This window comes from Podarcis raffonei, chromosome 7 (assembly GCF_027172205.1).
Source record: "Podarcis raffonei isolate rPodRaf1 chromosome 7, rPodRaf1.pri, whole genome shotgun sequence".
NCBI classification, from domain to species: Eukaryota; Metazoa; Chordata; class Lepidosauria; order Squamata; family Lacertidae; genus Podarcis; species Podarcis raffonei.
Genome location: NC_070608.1, coordinates 37,864,596 through 37,884,303, shown reverse-complemented (window position 1 = coordinate 37,884,303; position 19,708 = coordinate 37,864,596). Strand labels below are relative to the sequence as shown.

The window sequence follows — 19,708 nt, the reverse complement described above, 5'->3', positions numbered from 1 at the left end:
AATGTAAGAAAGCAAATTAATTGAAAAGAAAAATAATTGTAGCTGTTACTTGTACATAAACAATGTAAAGTAAAAATATACCACCAACTCTTAATATTAGATAGTTCAGACAGCGACTATTTTGCACAGGTGTTTTGTTCCTGGTTCCCGCACGTGTTGGTGGAGTGTGCATAAGCTTGCTCCACCCCCCATTCTGCCCTCTCTGAGGTCCAAAAGGACCCACACATTGGTGGTCACATGTCAATGGGACGTGTGCAAAATGGTCTCTGCCTGTAAGTAATGGGCAGAGAGGAGAGTTGGTTCACAGAAGGCTCAAGATAAAGTTCTTCTTCATCATGAAGCTCACTAGGTGGCTCCTGCCAACTGAACCTCACAAAGCTGGAAGACAAAATTAGATACACAAATGGGTACATCAATATTACACTATTCTGTTACCAAAATTACTGCTCTTCCCATTTCACCCATATTAAAAGTGTTAGGCCAGACACACAAAAATACACAGGATAAATATGACTTCAGGAGTTAGAGAAATAATTTATTAAGAAAAACAGTTTTAAAAATTATTGCTGCTGTTTAATTTGTACATGAAAAAGTAAAGCTCAAAAAGCCTTAATATATACAAATTTGTTCCAAGATTTAATATTTTATTGCAATAAAAATCACTTAATTCACAAGCTACATACAACAAGGACATAGCAGCAGTTCTAAAAAGAGTTGTAATTAAAAATCATTCATATTCCACCATCAGTGAAATTTAGTTCAAAAATAATTTTATTTCTTACTAACAAGTCATGCTATCTTTGATGTTTCAGGCACACATTAAGTATTGGCATTATAGGAGTTCCACACATCTGACACTCAGGAGGTAAGTCAAAGTTGGAATTTTTGCTGCTGTTCACTGAGATTTATTGTCTTCAATCTTATTTGCACGACCTATGAATGTCTCCATAAAATGGAAATACCCCATATAGTCTCCGAGAAGCATACCAACTTTTGTAGGTATTAAACTGGGGAAAAAGAAAGAACGAACACAGGCATGATGAGTGTCAAACTTTGAGATTCTCTTCTGCTCTGGCACCATTGTTTTATTTCCTTTCCCACCTTTCCACTAGCACATAATGCTCAAGGTGTCCAACAATATGCTCATTAAAGCAAACTAAAAACACACAGACATGCCACAGAACTGGAAAATCAAAAGGCAGGTGATTAAAAAGGCAAGCATCAATACATAACCTGGACAGGTTAATAATAACAACACAAAACCATCTGGAACCAGATGAGCCAAAATAAGTTGAGGGAGCAGAGGGCCTTCCTGTGGAAGAGCTCCACAACTAAGACATGCCCTCAGCCTTTCATGTGTGTACCAGCCCGTGCAGGGCCTGAAGAACTTTCCCAACAGAGCACAGGCAGGGTGGCATGGCAGTCTCTTAAGTATCCTGGACTCCTGCCATGTAGGGCTTAATAACCAGCACATCCGAATGCTCCTTGGAAACTTAACAGTAATCAGTGCAGGTGTTCAGGAAGGGCAACAATATGCTCTGAAAACCCTGGCTGCTGCATCTCAATACTTTCTGGAGATGCTTCAAAGGCATCACTGTCATGTTAATCCAATCCTGATGTAACCCAAGACACATGTTACTGGGGCTAAGTAAGATCGTCCCAGACTAAGGTGCAGAGAAATCACCAACCAGCGTGAGCCAAAGGCTTTCTTGGCTACAGCTGCCCTGGGCGTCCAGAAGCAGGAAAAAGAAAGCTCTACCTGTCACACATTTCTCTTCCACAACCACACCCTCCACAAACCATAAGAACTACCTAGCTCATGGGTAGGCAAACTAAGGCCCGGGGGCCAGATCCAGCCCAAATGCCTTCTATATCCGGCCCATGGATGAGTGGAATGTGTCATTTTATTTAAAATGCATCTCTGGGTTATTTGTGGGGCATAGGAATTCATTCATTTTTTTCTTCAAAATATAGTCTGGCCCCCCCACAAGGTCTGAGGAACAGTGGTCCAGCCCTCTGCTGAAAAAGTTTGCTAACCCCTGACCTAACTTCTCCCTCTGCTGTTCATTTTATACAGCCCTTATTTATCATGTCTATTTCTCTCTTCCAGGGATATAAGGCAGCTATTATGAGAAGCATAACTGTCAAAAATTAAGGACAGAAGCATATTTATTCTGTCTGCAGAGCGAGTTAATTATAATAGGGCAAAGTAATTATATCAGGATATTTATTCAACAGATAAAATTTCCTCTGCTTATGTATTTGTTTATTAATGAAATCCTGTTTTTTATGTCATAGCTCTGTTTCTAGGAGTATTATCATTTTTATGTTGGTATTTTTGTATACCACTCAGGCATTTTAAAATACTGAGTAGTTTAGAAATGCTTCTAAACAAATATATAAAAAGAAATAAAGGCAGCTTCTCCTGCTCATTTCTAAAAGTTGTGTGATTTTGAAGAGACAGGAATCCTGCAGGAAAGCAGGCGTTCAGACATATGTAAAAATAATGCAATAAAAATAAAAATAAAAATAAAAATAATAATAATACCTTTCTATTCCTTGCATTTATCTCATGTCAGTACCTGCATATTTACTTCCCCTCCTACAAAAGGCACTTGAATCCTTTCCAGATAATAAATTCAGTGCAACATTTCACAATCCAGAGGTATTCACTTGCAGCAGGAAGCTGCCACACCATGTGGTCTATCTAGCATGCTTCTCCCCAACCTGCTTTTTTAGAACTTAAGGTCTTCCTCAACTCAAGTTGCTTGCATTCTCACAGAGGGGAAAAAGGATTCAGACACCTATGCATCACCCCACCCCCTTCAAGGTCACAGAGCATTGTTAGGAAAGACTGAGGATTTAGAGATTGATGTGGCTAAACCACAGAGCCTAGGACTTGCCAATCAGAAGGTCGGCAGTTTGAATCCCCACGACGGGGGTGAGCTCCCGTTGCTCGGTCCCTACTCCTGCCCACCTAGCAGTTCGAAAGCATGTCAAAGTGCAAGTAGATAAATAGGTACCGCTCTGGTGGGAAGGTAAACGGTGTTTCCGTGCGCTGCTCTGGTTCGCCAGAAGCGGCTTAGTCATGCTGGCCACATGACCCGGAAGCTGTACGACAGCTCCCTTGGCCAATAAAGCAAGATGAGCGCTGCAACCCCAGAGTCGGCCACAACTGGACCTAATGGTCAGGGGTCCCTTTACCTTTACCTAGCAAAGCATGGGGAATGTGGGTTGCGTTAACTGTCCCTGCAGCTTTGCCTAAGCAAACTGACGTCTTCCACAACTACTGAGTAAAGTGTTTGGAGTCCTAACCATTTTTATTTAGCTTGCTCCTGAAGTCACTCCTCCTGCCTTCTTTGGGGCCTGTGGACAAGGCCAGGGAAGGTAGTTTGTCACACCAAGATTTTAAGAGTAAAAATTGCCAGACGAGTTTTTGCCTTAACACCTGCCTTTCTTTCAGATTTCTACTGACACTTGTTCAAAACTCCTGTTTTGAAACCAAATTCTTGTGAAAGTAAGTCATTTCCACCCATATCTGTCCCAAGTCACCTTGCTGTCCGAAGCAGCTGCATCATACTGTTACAAAACTGGGGGAGGACGGGTTTCCCCCTAAACACTGAAATTAATAAGCGTTAGGATTTTGGGTTATTTGTAATACAAGGGGAGAATATAAACTGTGAAAGGAATTCCTGGGTAGCCTGGCCAAACTAGGGCCCTTAATGTTAAGTTGTGGGTGAACATATCAGACGACACAGTGATTCTTCAAACAGCTCTTGTTTATTCACAGGCCAGAACAGGACTGAACTGAAGCATTCAGCCAGCTTGCTTATATAGAGCTCCACTAGAACGCAACAGTAACCATTTTCTGTAACTATCCAATCACTGAACACCACTTTCGATCCCTTATTTGCATATGTGGACCTGAACTATCTATCTACAGTATCCCCCTGCTGGCCCAGGGTGAGAACTTCAGTACATAACACCTAAGAAAGCCATTGTGGGTCGTTAACAAGACAATAGACCTTATTGCCCCAGGTGTGACCAGAGATTGGAGATTTGGAACAATAGAGAAATGAATATACCAAAAACTCTCTGAAAGAATTGGGAGATCCTGGCACTCATTTGCCTGCTGCTTTGCCTCTAAACACAATGCTTAGATTTCCCCATATCACTGAGAAGACCCTTTTCAATCTGTTAATATTTTAAATATTTTTATGCCCTAACAGTTCTCTTGACTGCTGCCAGGCTTCAGAGCAAGAAAGAAATGTACAAAAAAAGGATGCAAAAGGAAATGACATTCTTACCCTTTCAGTGCAATCAAAAGGGTTATGCTACGCGGGATGTAGACATACACCTGATTTCGCAGAATACCAGAAACAATTCTTTCAGCTGCATAGTCTGGATCCATAACAGGCAGGAACCGTGGCCACCTGAAGAGATAAAGCAGGTAAGAGAACTTCTCAATGGTCAGGACTTCCCCACAGTTATCACCTGTGCCAATGCGTTTCAGATATGAAGACTGCTGCCTAGTACAGCACCATTCCGAACAGGGGGAAAATCATTTATTCTTTCTTCAATATGATTTCCCCTTATTACTTTCAAAGGGCATTTTTTTCAGGGCAAATATTTGAGAAGACCTGTCATCTGAAGACCTCTATCATTTGGCGTGAGGGTTGAGACTGTATACAGGTGGAGAAAAACCAGATCCTCACAGAAGAGAGTGGGAGACTCGACGTATATAGCCCCTTCTTAATCACTCCCCAGTAGCCAAGTTGATCTGTCCTATCTGATGGTATTGTTTTGAAACATCGGGTCAGCCCACAAAAAAACCCACAACTTGGCTAGGAGGCCAGTTCATCTGGGATCTGGGTTTGTACATGATGTCGGGCTACAGAGGCAGGACAGGGATCTTGTGGGTGCTCCCATCCACCCCACTGCCCAACCATCTTCAGGATCGAGCTGGTGGAGACAGTATGGTGTTAAAGAATCCCAGGACACGAGTCTTGGGTCTCTTCAATACCCATGCTGAGTACCTTTTGCTTGGGTCCACTCAGGACTTCATGGCTGCCATGACCATCAGGTCAACACTTTGAACAGCTGACACACATTGCAGGTCATACCCTAGATCTGGTATTTGCTACAGAGGATACTGGGAAAGAACTAGTGATTGTGTGAGAGACGGGGGGGGGGGGGGAGAGATCGAGATCATCACGCTGCCGTCATGAACAGATCATTCTGTGGGGAAGTCTGGATTGCCTGTGATTGATCCTCACTGTAGAGGAGGGGGGAACAGTTAGATTGGCCCACCTCCGGAGACAGGAGGATCTTCTAGGCTGCAAATTTTTAGATACAGAATCATAGGAGTGTAAAGTTGGAAGAGACCACAAGCGTCATCTAATTCAACCCCCTGCAATGCAGGATTTTTTTTGTCCACCGTGGGGCTCAAACTCACGATCCTGAGATTAAGAGTCTCATGCTCTATCAACAGAGCTATCCCTCTCGTTTAAATGTTTAAAAGTTGTTTAATAGTTTAAATAGTTTTAAATACAGTCATACCTTGGTTTTTGAACAGCTTAGTTCTTGAACGTTTTGGCTCCCTAACGCTGCAAACCTATTCTGGTTTGCGAACTATTTTTGGAAGCCGAAAGTCCGATGGGGCTACCGTGGCTTCCGATTGGCTGCAGGAGCTTCCTGCAGCCAATCAGAAGCCGCACTTTGGTTTCTGAATGTTTTGGAAGTTGAACGGACTTCCGGAACGGATTCCATTCAACTTCCAAGGTACGACTGTAGTATACTTTTATACTGCATATTGTTTATATTATTTTATTGTTTTGCTGTGTGCTGCCCTGGAAGGTAGGGTTGGATAGAAACTTAATAAATAAAATACCATCCTCAACAATTATCTGTCAAATGCAGAGTGACACAATAGGCACAAATTCAAGAAGTGCCACTTCTCTCAGCGCATATATTCTATTATGGCGAACCTGCTGTTTAATTTATGTATATCATGCAGATTTGAGCATACAGGAACCCAGGAAGCAGCCTTATAATAGGGCAGATTATTTTTTTGGGCCCCTTGTTGTCTACTCTAAATGACAGTGGCTCTCCAAGGCCTTAGGTTATGTTTCAATCAATCTTCACCATTTCAGCATTTCTCTTATACAATTATTTTAACATTATATGGACACAAATATATAAACAGTTAACTCACTTGGTTTGACAGCCATCAAACATTCCCGTGTTTATGAAAAATGGACAGACAATTGTGGATTTAACACCAGTCTTTCCCAATGCCAACATCTCTATAGCTAGAGACTCAGCGAAGCCAACTACTGCAAATTTACTTGCACAGTAATCTGTGAAACGAGAGGAAAGATCTAGAAACATTGCAGCAGGACAATATCTGAGTAAAGCAATGTATTAAAGACAGGACTTTTTGTGACATGGCCTACATGCAAAATAGTTGGCAATCCTGGTTTAATGGTTTCAACAGTCTCATGCAATTATAGGTGGTATTTTTTTAAAAAAAACTGATTAGAGAGTAATGTCGAATGAACTCAGAACAACTCTATGAGGATGATTACATCAACAGAGATTGACTAGCCCAGTGACACATGATCAGCTTCATGGCTAAGTAAGGATATGAATTCAGGGCTCCCTGGTTTAAGTCTGATTTTCTACAGAACTTTCTATAGAACTAGGACTAACACAGAGATTACTGGGAATGAATTTGAAAATTATGAACACACTGAAAGCCACCTGTGCCATTGATTGGCTCTTCGCTTGCAGTGGCGAAGCGTGGGTTGTCAGCACCCGGGGCAAGGCAAGTAATTTGCGCCCCCTAACCCGTGGATTTTAGCACTCGAGTCTCTTCCACTAGATTAGCGCCCCCCCGATGTTGCACCCAGTGCGGCCGGCCCCCCCTGCACCCCCACGCTACGCCACTGTTTGCTTGCATGTACAGTGGACGCTCAGGTTGCAAACGTGATCCGTGCGGGATGCACGTTCGCAACCCACAGCGTTCGCAACCCGCAGTTGCGTGTCTGCGCACATGTGGGTTGCGATTTGGTGCTTCTGCGCATGCGCAAAGTGCGATTCGGGGCTTCTGCACATGCGCGACCGCCGAAACCCGGAAGTAACCTGTTCCGCTACTTCCAGGTTTCGGCGGTCTGTAACCTGAAAAAATGCAACCTGAAGCATCTGTAACCTGAGGTATGACTGTACACCATTTTCTCTATGCAAGATCCTTTCCCGCACAAACATCTATGGCCCAATGCACAAGTGACAACACAGGTGCTGGCAATGATTATTGGTAATGTTCTAACATTTCTCCACAATCATCATTCAAAAGCTTCTAGCTTTCTTCAGACGGCAAGCACATTCCTCAGTTATTTACTGCAGCCTTGTCAGTGCATGCATTTAGGGGATAGGGGAACCTGTGGTCCAACAGATGTTACTGGACTGCAGCTCCCCATCATTCTTGACCATTAGCTATGCTGGGTGGAGCAGATGGGAGTTAACATCAGGGGAGCAACATGGTCGCCATCCTCTGAGTTACACTCTTCCTTGTCCTTTTTTGGTAAAGTATTTCCTTTGCTGGTTCCCACCTCCCAGTTAACTACTATTCCCTAACGCTAACATACGACAATTAATCTGAAGACTCAGTGTTCAGAGGCCTATCTGCACCCATAACCTGGCATGCTAGCCTTAGCAGGAATGTTTAATGAAACTGCTTCTGCTACTAACGTCTCTGCACCTACAATCTAATCTATCATTACTGGTGTCATCTACAAGAGCAGCTCATTCTTGGCTCTCCCCAGTTGCTTCCATATAGCTGTGTGAGACTTCTATTTCTACATCAGAGAAGCCCCTGTTTATCCACCTGTTGGACCACATGTCTAAAATAGATGAAAGGATCTGTGGTTTGTGTCTTTTGTTTATCAGTGCATCTGATGTGTACTAACCTGCCAGTCCTGTAACGCCAACTAAGCCAGCTGCACTTGAAATAGTTACCACATGTCCATGATTAGAAGCTACCATGGCTGGAACAAATGCTTTGGCAGTCTAGAGAACAAACAAACAAAGATAAACAATCATACGATAACAAATAAATATACAAGGATGCATTGTGCTAGCGTGGTGAACAAACTCCCTCTAGCAATTTCACCCCAGCCAGGACCTTCCTGGGCAATCTTGGGCACAGGACTTCTGCTGTTGCTACTTTAGCATCAGTTAGTACTACGTGTTATTTACTTGAGGCATCTACAATCAGCTTTTCACTCAAGAGTCCCAGGGTGATAAAATTAACAACAAATTACAAACAAAACAGGTAGCAAAAGCAATAAATTATCCATGCAGTGAGTTTTTATCAGCCATCTTATTGAAAATTATCGAGAGGCATGTTGTATGCCGGAGGAGAGGCTATTCCTGTAGGCCGTACAGGGTCAATGTTTATAGAAATAGCATTTATGTGGGAAAAGGCAAGATGTTCTACTCTTTTCATCATCATCATCATCATCAACATCGTAGCGGTTTACATTTCATAGTACTGTACCTCGGGTCACAGACGCTTCAGGTTGCGTGTTTTTGGGTTGCGCACCACACCAAATCCGGAAGTACCGGAACGGGTTACTTCTTGGTTTTGGCGCTCACGCATGCGCAGAAACACTAAATCGTGCTTTGTGCATGTGCGGAAGCGCCGAATCGCGACCCACATGTGTGCAGATGAGGCGCTATGGGTTGCGAATGCTGCGGGTTGTGAAGGTGCCTCCCGCACAGATCACGTTCGCAACCCGAGCGTTCACTGTAATAAATTACAAAAACCAAGCACAAGTAAGTACAGTGGTATCTTGGGTTAAGAACTTAATTTGTCCATTCTTAACCTGAAATGGTTCTTAACTTGAGGCGCGCTTTCACTAATGGGGCCTCCTGCTGCCGCTGCACCACTGGTGCGTGATTTCCGTTCTTATCCTGGGGCAAAGTTCTTAACCTGGAGCAACCACTTCCTGGTTAGCGGAGTTTGTAACCCAAAGCGTCTGTAACCCAAAGCGTCTGTAACCCGAGGTACCGTACAGTAAACATGCTACTTTCCTACATCCACAGCTTCGCAAGGGTAGGGAATAATAAAAAAAAGGAGAACGTGGGAAACTCGCCATTCCCCAATCTCCATTTATTTATTTCCCCCACCCAGTGGATTTTCCTTGCTTACTGGGCTTTCAGAAGGTAGCACAAGGGCTCTGGCAGTGTGACACCGCATCCCCAAAGCCTGGTAAGTGAGGCACCACTGTACGGAGAATGAGGTGTGAGGGCTCCAGGATGCTGCCAAAGTCCTCACATCTCCTACAACAATATCAGGCCTCCATCTTGTGGGGTGGTGGCGGTGGTTCCAGAGATTGCTGATTATGTGGTTTTGGCTTTGCACCCCTGGAACATAACCCTTACTTAACCTTGGCAGGCCCACTATCTTATTTCAACACTGTAACTCATCTTCTAATGCTCAATAGTTTCCTTATCGCCAACCCTGCTGACATTTGAACAACATGCCATACATTTTGTAATCCAACCTTTAAAATGTGGAGTTTTAGTAGTTCATTAGTTTCTGGCAGTGACAGTCTTTGCTGCTGTTCAGTTTCATTACCTTTATTAGATTAAATATTTCTCTTTTTTCTAATCTAAGAAGCTAAATACTGCAAGTTTATTTGTTATTTCATGCTCAGAAATACCACATAGTTTAGTCTGTGGATTTCACACGTGCAAGAAATTTTTCTTCTTCAAAAGTTTCACATCTAAACTACAGACTTACCATTTAATCAAAACAAAAAAAACTTGCTAGTAGTACTAGATGCCTATTTTTTTTTTACAAAGACTGTTCTGCTGAAAAACTTACCACAGTTTAGTCCCATTTCCAATTATAGCAAGTGAATACATAAATTCAGATTTTATACAGAACTCTTTTAATTTCTACTATTACTTGCAAACACAAAACACTTTTCAGACAACATCATGTTGAAGTGCACCACTCCTCTACATGCATCTTACATCCATTTTCCATTGCTCACCAATCCTACTGGGCCTTTTAAGCACTTGTTTGCACCACTGAAATCAGAACTTCTTCCAGTTTCTAGTAAAAAATCAATAGCATCATACCCCCAGAACAAATTCCAACTTCTGTTTTTTTCTGTAGTTAAGAAGACAGAAGCAAAGTGTGAAAATGGGGTGACATTCCCAGCATGGTGTACATGGTTTGAAAACTGATGTTAAAAGTTACAGTAAAAATACAACACCAAAACAACATTCTCTAAATTGTTGTGCTAGAGGGAGCCAGTGCAAAAATTTCTGCTAGCAACCTAGGCCTTCTCCTCCCCCTGTGTGTACCCCACATCCCTTCCCATATCTGCTCCAGAGGGTTGGGAGAACCCTCAGAACAGCACACAGAGAGAGGGCATTATACTGTTGAGCAAGCAGAAATGGAACAATCTCTTTAGTGCAATGCTGAATATAGCCCTCTGTCCTGAAAAACAAATGCCCCACGGTGCAGGGAATGTAAGTTCCACCATACTTTTGAATGTGTGTCTGTCTTCACCCTGACATTAAAAAGTCACCCTGTCTGATCAGGCTTGAGGTCTACAGGTGCTCCCAGGTCTCAATGATATGCAACAGCCCCATTGGTTATACCTTTATTCAGTATTTTAAAATAAATGTTTAAAAGGGTGGAGTGAGGGTGGGGAATGCTGTATTCAAATTATAACACTTCCAAACGTCCAACTAATTATACAAACTAGGACTGCAATACTGTGCACACACTTGCATGGGACAAAGTTCCATTGAACTTAGTGTGGCCTATCAGTGTGAACAATCAGGCTCAGTGTGAACAATCAGGCTGCAGCACACCCTGAGCATGTTCATGCTCTCCTGCCAATAATGTTACATGTCTGATGGCAAACTAGATGACCTTACAGTCAGTTTCAAAATGCTTGTTCATTCTGCAAGAGGTTTTACACAGTGCTAGAAATCCTATCAAGGAGAAAGAGAGATTTAATACAACCTGGCTCTGATTCAAGTCTTAAATTTACTCACTCTGTTTTAGCTTGCATCTCACAAGCAACAGTTTGAAATCCAAGGATTAAAAAAACACACATGCTTAACGCTGTCACTTTTGAGGGAAAAGGCATACTACGAAAGAGCAAAAAGCAAATCACTGTTTCCTTTTCCCAGAAGAGTTGGAGAAGGAGGGGTGTCACCTGAAACGCCCTACCTCCTCATCAGCCCCACCTCCACTGAGCTCTGCCACTTCCAGGGAGGGAGCCATGCAAGGAAGAAGGGGGCCATGGTGCTGCCCAGAGAAAAATAGCAAGCAGCCTTCACCTGCTCTCTAATCCTTCCTCTTTCAGTGTCAAGGCATAGGGAGTCAGCGCTGGAAAAATCAGGCACACCCTCCTCTTACTTGCTCACCTGAGCATAGCAGACAGGGCCCCACTCCACCGCCCAGTAAGGGGGCATGTGGGAAGATGGGGGAGGATACTCCTTGCTTCTCTCTCAGCTGCAAAGAATAGGGAAGTGAATGATCGCCACTGCCTCTGGTCACTCTCTTGCTTTCTTTCTCTGAAAGGCTCCACCCGTCCCCTTTCCCCTTCTTGGGCCAGTATAGTGATAAGCCCACTGGGACCACCCAGAGGGTGAGAGCAAGTAAAAGGCAGCCTTGGCTGCTCTTCTAAGGAATTTCTACTTGGCTACTTGGCTACTTTTCCTTCAAAGTTCTTTCAAATTACACAGGGCAGCATTAAGCATGCTTTTATAGAACGTGCACTTTGATCCTGAGTCCCTGCTTGGTAAAGATTTGCACACTCCCAAGTGTGCTTGGCTACCTGCATCTCCAGACCTTTAGACTCTGTGCCAATAATTAAAAGCCTATGCAAGCAAGCCTTATCAGTTCATCCACTTGTCTGAGGAAGAAGTGGATGCTTGCCAGGGCAAAGAGGGGCTGTTGCTATGGCATCCTTCTCAAGTGCTTCTGTGGATAACTGCAGTTTATACTGACACCTGATCATGTTTTATTTCCCTTCCACCTAGTTCTTCATTGTCGTGAACAACTGTTTCATGTGTAAGCCTCACCACCTTACTGCTCATCCCCTAATCTAGATTATTAAGCAATAAGCTAAATAGTACTGGTCTGCTCTATATCTTGAGGTGCCCTCACTGCTTAGCTCCTTCCACTGAGAAAAAGAAACTGTCCATTTATTCCTATTCTCAGCTACCTGTTCTTTAAACTCAGTTTTCAATCCAAAATGATTATATCTATGGTGCTGAGTGACCAGGAGAGCATGACGAGTGCTAGACAAGAACAATAGAATATTTAACTGACATAACTGGGCTTTCTATTAAAACTGTGACTAAATTTACTCTGGAGCCTTGGTCAAGGGACTTAGTCATTTGGGGTTTTTTTGAAGTCTAAATCAACGATACTTTTTTTAAAAAAAAGTGAGGCAGCACTTCCCTTTGCCAAGGCCATGTTTACCCTCATGTAAGATGTGTTTAAACATTACTAACTTTAATCATATTGACTACCAGTTACTTGGGACAGAAGTTAGGCTGTCAGATGTGCACTTTCCCAAATCCCCTGGATCCCATCGATGCGGCTACTCTCCAATCCTTTGTAAGGAGATGGGATTTAATCAGGGTGCTTTTCCTCCCTCTGAACTCACAGATTTCATTTACAGAGAAAATGACTTCTAGTCCAGGTGATTTGTTAAACTAGATGGCCTACTGCTCATGTCAAGCTTGCAGGTTGGCCACTGAGAAAAGGATGCTGGACTAGAGGGGCCCTTGGCCTGATCCAGCAGGCCTGTATTACGTAGGAGAGCGCTCAGTTTACATACCTGGATGGAGCATCTGTTAACACAGCTGCAAGCCTGCATTTTACCAATCAAAGCCCAATCCAAGTGCAAATATACTTTCATAGTTAAATCACAAATTTTAAATCACAAATGCTATTACCCAGAAGTGTGCCATTGTGTTCACTTCCATAGACTTCTGTATCATTGCGTCTGGAGAGTCCAAGAATTTCTTTCCCGTCACAATGCCAGCATTGTTAATCAGGATGCTAACATCACCAACTTCTTTTTTCACCTAGGACAACAACATCTTATCAGAGGATGTTTCAAACTATGACAAATTTTAATAGTTAAAAAGAGAGAACCAATGTCTGTAAATGACTCTGCATATAAAGGGATTTGCATGATTCTTCATATTGTCAAGATGTTGTTTTCTTGGTTTAACAGTTTTTAACAGCCTCAGTGTTCTCAGGCTGGTTTTTCTAAACCATTTTTGCATGCCAGTTAACACATTTTTTTAAAAAAGAAGCCAGAAACAAATGCTTCTTACAATTAAAAACTCCCACCCCTTCAGAATTAGAAGCACTATAGCTCCTTTATGTTAAGGTATAAAACTGTCTTACTATTTTTCAAGTAAATATTTTGCAAAATAAAGCTAGATTTTGGGTCACTGTAAGAACTGGTATTAGGCAGTGGTTTGAACTAGAGCTGGATGTTGAAACCCCACCCCCTTCCTCTTTCCCCTAGCAGGGCATCCTCTGACTTCACAGATCCCAAGAAAGAGAAAGCAGGGGATTGAGAGAGGAAAGAAGGGTCCACTGAAAACACATTCGCAGCTACCATTTCTCCACTTTAAATTGTACCCTCAAACCACTTTGGTAGACTTTCAGAGTGACAATGGATTCTACATCTATAAGGATTCTTTCACAGTTAACATAAGCAAAGCAAAGCAAACCATTTTCATGACTGCAGTTTCAAGAGACATCACTTAGGGAGGGCATGGGCTTTGCATGCAGAAGTTCCCACACATTTATTTATTGCACAATGTCTAGACTGCCTTCCTGGGCACAATCCCTTTGTCTAGGCCATGTACAAGGTTCAACTCTAAACAGTCAACACAATTCTTATCTCCCCTTGCAAATGGAACAGGGCCCCATATAGTTTGTGCCTATGTATATAGAACTGCACTGTAAAATTGCCTATCCTTGACGCTTCCACTGAGAGGTTCAGGTAGCTCATGAAGCAACATACTTCTACTGGAGATTAAAAAGCTGCTCTCAGATTAAACACCAGGATACGAGACGTTCTGGCCCTGTGCATACATATCCAAACCAGAGAAATTGATGTGGGTAACTTCTCACTTTTGATTATCCATCAGGGTGTGTGAAATAAAAAACAATCCCATTAGCACTCTTGAAAAAGCAACAAGCCAATCTCTTCCACACATTCCTTGAAGAGCTCCCTCCCTCCCTCCCTCCCTCCCTCCCTCCCTTCCTCCCTCCCTCTCTCTCTCTCTCTCTCTCTCTCTCTTCACCTGTAAATAAATGCCTGTTTATGTGTTTCTATGTAATCCCCAGATGGGGCAAGGACCTCCCAATGGAATGATGCTAATCAGTGTGGTTAATAGTTCTAAATATGAAGCAGTCATGGAATTGGAAAAACAGTAATTCACCCTATGGATGTAGAATATCCACAACAAATGTAACAGAAGCCTTGAGTTGCCTGTGGCGAGAGAAGGTGTCTAATAGCAGCAACTCCTATACCAAACGGGTGATTATTACACCCAAGAGATCAAAGCATTGGTTGCATTATGATGTATTAAAAAAACCAACAACAGCCAAACGTAATTCTGAATGAAGGTACATTTGTTCTGGTTTGCCTCATTACTGTTTACCTTCAGGGTCACTATTAAGCTGCTCCAACTCTTTCAAAGGACTGAAGAAGTGAGATCATATTCATCCGGTACTATACCATCTGCACTGGCTCCCGGTGGAGTACAGGATCAGGTTTAAGGTGCTGGTTTTAACCTTTAAAGCCCTATACGGCCTAGGACCCTCGTACCTACGGGACCGCCTCTCCTGGTATGTCCCACAGAGAAATTTACGGTCTGCAAATAAAAACATCCTCAAGATCCCAGGCCACAGAGAGGTTAGGCTGGCCTCAACTAGAGCCAGGGCTTTCTCGGCCGCGGATCCAATCTGGTGGAACGCTCTGTCACAAGAGACTAGGGCCCTGCGGGACCTGACATCTTTCCGCAGGGCCTGCAAGACAGAGCTGTTCCACCAGGCCTTTGGTCAGGGCACAGCCTGACCCCCTCCTCTGGCAATCTGCACAGAATTTTGCTTGATGGTTGCCATTAATTTGATTTTAACTTGATTTTAATTAATTTTATAATGAATGTTTTTAGAATGTTGGACTATTTTGATTGTTGTTAGCCGCCCTGAGCCCAGCTTCGGCTGGGGAGGGCGGGATATAAATAAAATTTATTTATTATTATTATTATTATTATTATTATTATTATTATTATTATTAGTTGGAGCAGCTACGAAGAATAAACCAAAGAGCTGGTAGTATCAGGTTGATATGGTGGCTTCATACAAATGCAGCTAAGCACAGTGAAGCTGTGATTATGGTTGTATCTTGCAACACATAAACATGCTGCAAGAGCATATGTGAAACTGAGGACTAGATAAAAGGTTATGCAAAATAAAACTCCACTTGCAAAACAAAGTTACCTGATCTGCTACTTGATAGACCTCCTGCCTTTTGCTACAGTCACAAGTGTAGTTGTGCACTCTCGCAGCTCCATTTTTCCTTGCCAGTCTGGCTGTCTCTTTGTTGCCTTCTACACTGATATCCCAGAGTACCAATGTAGCTCCAAGACGAGCAAACTTCAGAGCCATCAGCCTTCCGATTCCGCTTCCAGCTCCCGTGATAAGCACTATTTCACCAGTCACATTCTTCTTCCGCACAGGGATGAATAATAAGACGAAACTCTCCAGTGTAAAATATACTGACAGTCCAATGACTCTGAGTGTTTCCAGGAAGAAGTTCATCTTGGACAATATATATATTTCAAACTAGCTGTTCAATGATTAAAAAGATGAGTTAGATTCAATTGAATAAATGTCAAGTTTTTGTGTGTGCTGTCTAGGAAAGCTGGAAAAGAAGTAAATTGAAACATTCATGATCATCAGGAATACAAATGTAGGAAAAGAGTGCATAAAGAAAACAGGGACCTAAGGAAAAGAGAGGAAACTGAGGAAATCAGCACACTGTGCAATGGGGTGGGCTAACACAGAACCACAGGAGCAGAAGTTGTTGTTGGCAGGAACAGCAGAAGGCAGGACATAAGTGGGAGTGTGATGGACAGCAATACTGCTTGAAGAGGTAGCAATGTCAGCAACCAATACTTTTCCCAGCACAGAAAAGTAGAGAAAAGCTGAAGCTGCTGTTTTCCTGACTGTCATACAGTTTTTAAAAGCTTGGGAAAAGAGAGGTGGTAGCCCTAGGTTCCAGGAACACAGAGGATTGTGATCTGCTGTTCTTAATAAGAACTGCATTGCAAACTGCACAAACACAAGATCTAATAAACTAAATGGCAGAAAGCCTGTGCCTTCAGTTTTTAACAGTAATTTTTTAGCCCTTATGACTGAAGGGGGCCACATAAGGATTTGAGCAACACAGATCAAAGAACCCAAAAAGGATTCAAGCATGGGCGTAGCCAAGGGGGCGCAGCTGCCCCCCTAGATCAAGTAAAACAATAGAAATAATTAACTAACTTACCAATCACTTCTGTTCTGCACCCCCCGAAACAAAAGCCCTGCCCTTCCCAACAAAAATCCTGGCTACGCCCATGGATCCAAGTGAAACTTCCCACCACAAAGCATCTCCAAAAGGTCAACATAATTATGTCCATTAATATATCTTTTGATAACTGACCATGAACAGATTAGCAACTCAGCAGCTCTAGTTTTTGATCCAGTCTTCTTTCATTACAGTGGACTCTCGGGTTACATACCTCTCTGGAGACGTAATCTTCAGGCTGCGAAAGCGGCAAACCTGGAAGTATTTTTCCAGGTTTTGCTGCTTTCTCATGGGCAGAAGTGCTCTGCATGCTGCACACGTGTGCAGAAGCGGTGCCTCTGCTTACAGATTTTTCGGGGTGTGCATGGACCCCCAGAACGAATGAAATCCATATCCAGAGGGTCTACTGTATATTCTTTCATTCTTTCACTTAATTATATTTGGATTAGCTTGCGAGATATGGCCAGCCAGAGGCTCATGCATCTTGGCCTCAATTCAATGTGTGCTCATGTAGCCCTGAATACATCTACTAACCACAAATTAAAATGTCCTGGGTTTCAGCAGTAAGTGCTTCCAAGCTGCCTAAATGTTTACTGATATACTGCCTGCTGTCTCAATTATTACAAGAACCTTCTCACTTTTCCTCAGACTGCAAAACGGCTTTTCAAGTTCTGCTACTTTTAGAGACACAGTAGAGTGACAAAGACGTGGGTGTGTTTTACAGAAATCCATTTGAATCTTTGCAATCTACCACCATGTATAAATCATGGGTGTTTTCTACTCATGCTTTCTGGAGGGACCAACTTGGTTCAATCCAGTCAAATTATGCACTTTTGATCAACTCAAGAAACTTGAGCAAGTGCAATCGTACACACAGTTTTTTGGGTGTGAGGTCTTAGTAGACTGTTTTGGTCATTGTTGCTGTCTACAATATGCCAAAAGCTGAGAAACCGACATTACATGATATAGCTTCCAGCTACCCACAGCCTGCTTCCCTTTCAGGACATACATGCGTACCACCATCTGCGTAAGTAACCCCCCCCCCGCATTAAAAGAAGAAATTGCTACACAACTGAAGTCAAAGGAACCAACAAAGTATTTCACTTTAACTGTATCCCAGCCAAGAATCCTTGGTTTGTCAAATAAAGCCTACTTTTGCGCAAAGACCTCTTTGGGCTGAGCCAGGAATAGATAAGCTCTACCTCATAAAAAGCGATTTCCCAAGGGTTGAACAATCCCTTGCTCGAAGCATCTTAACATTAAGCTTGTGAAACATGGATCACTTATAAACGCCATCTCCAACTTCTCGAAAGATTCCATCAACGGGGTCTCCAAAAATGTTTACATATCACTTGGGAAGACAGGCGAACTAATACTAGTGTATTGGAAGAAGCAAAGATCACCAGTGTTGAAGCAATGATTCTTCAACATCAACTTCGTAGGACTGGTCATGTTGTGCGGATGCCTGATGACCGTCTTCCAAAGCAACTACTCTATTCCAAACTTAAAAATGGAAAGTAATGCTGGTGGTCAACATAAGAGGTTTAAAGACTGTCTTAAGGCAAGTTTTTAGAAATGTAGTATAAACACCAACAATTGGGAAACACTTGCCTGCGAGCTCTCCAGTTGGAGGACAGCCTTCATCAAAGGTGTCATGGGCTTTGAAGACACTCGAACTCAGGACGCAAGGGAGAAACGTGCTAGGAGGAAGGCACGCTTGGCAAATCCACACGTGATCTACTCCCACCCGGAAGCGAATGTCCCCACTGTGGAAGGACGTGTGGATCCAGAATTGGCCACCACAGTCACTTACGGACTCATTGTTAAAACTGTGTTTATGGAAGACAATCTTACTCAGCTACGAGTGATAGCCAAAGAAGAAGAAAGAAGATGATGATAGCGACGTTACGAAACGTCCACCTTGACGTCTGCTCTAGAATTCGGCCTCACGGAGGTACTAGTGACTAGCTGTCATGCAAGTCGGTTTGCATCCTACGGAGAGGAGTTCCCCCGCTGCCACCCTTTCCGGAACCTCAGCGACGCCAGGACCCGTTTTGCCACCATTTCGGCCGAGCGCAGCTGCGCTTCGGCGACGAGGAAGCGGTGACGTCAAGAGAGCCGGCGCTTCCAAGAGCTGCCCGACGGCCGTCCAAGTCCCCGGCCTACAGCGCGCGCTGCAGCCCAGCAGGGGACCCTCGTCCGAGCGTCGCATTTCCCCAGCCACCCCTCCGCGGCCCCGGTCAGTCAGAAGGACCCCCGAGGCGGCGCTCCTCCCTGTGCCGCTAGTGGCCAAATGCGTCAGGGGCCAAGTTCTGCCCGTGTTCCCTCTCTCTCTCTCCCCCAGCCAGCCAGTCGCCCGAGCCGCGCGCGCGCGCGCGCCTGCCTGAAGCCTCTCGCCTTACCGCAGGCGACGCTCCTCCGGCTGCGCAGACGACCTCGCCCCACAACAAGCTGCAGTCCCGAGCTATAAAGCACTTGGCCAGCGCACGCGCCCCGGGAAGGTCCCACCCACTCCCCCGCCGCTGCTCCCGTCTCCTCCCCTCCGGCCAAGGGCCGCGGTTGTTAAAGAGGCAGCGATTTCCTGGGCTGTGTGAGCAGTTGCAGCCTCCGCCTCCGCCCTCCTTAGTCGGGCTACCGGCTAATCTCAGCTACCTCCGAGGGGGCCGGGAGAGCCGGCGCGGCTACTGTGCCGCCTCCGTACACCTTGGCTACAACTTCTCCCGTATTTTGTCACTTGTGAAGAAGAAACCTCAGACTCTACACATGCAAACTTAGGAGCAGAGGGTCGGCTGGGTTGCAGCAATGCGCTCTATGTGGGGCTTCCCTTGCCCTTGGTCTGGATGCTGCAGCACAATTGCTGACGGGAGTGAGGCTTTGCCAGCATGCATTGAGCCCAGCGCTCATAGAGCTAAATTGCTGGGGTGGTATTCAAAGTTTTGAAGTTACATTTTGAGCTAAGTAAGTGAATCCAAAGGGATGCGGGTGGCGCTATGGGTTAAACCACAGAGCCTAGGACTTGCCGATCAGAAGGTCGCCAGTTCGAATCCCCACGACAGGGTGAGCTCCCG

At 44.0% G+C, this 19,708-nt stretch overlaps 1 protein-coding gene across 3 annotated transcripts; it reads right to left on the bottom strand.

Annotated features, from left to right (window-relative positions):
• Window positions 1-514: 514 nt before the first annotated feature.
• SDR16C5 (short chain dehydrogenase/reductase family 16C member 5) lies at window positions 515-19,159 on the bottom strand. Of its 3 annotated transcripts, none has more exons than XM_053396089.1 (7): window positions 19,043-19,159; window positions 15,569-15,917; window positions 12,997-13,128; window positions 7,968-8,067; window positions 6,215-6,359; window positions 4,308-4,433; window positions 515-1,007 (listed from the first exon to the last, which is right to left on the bottom strand). In XM_053396089.1, the coding sequence occupies exons 2-7, from the start codon at window positions 15,887-15,889 to the stop codon at window positions 896-898; spliced, it is 936 nt and encodes a 311-aa protein (XP_053252064.1). In that variant the 5' UTR covers window positions 15,890-15,917; window positions 19,043-19,159; the 3' UTR covers window positions 515-895. The 3 variants fall into 3 exon arrangements, with proteins under 3 accessions (XP_053252064.1, XP_053252066.1, XP_053252065.1); XM_053396091.1 differs by having other exon boundaries at window positions 15,569-15,913; window positions 19,043-19,127; XM_053396090.1 differs by lacking the exon at window positions 19,043-19,159 and adding an exon at window positions 18,561-18,882.
• Window positions 19,160-19,708: the final 549 nt, after the last annotated feature.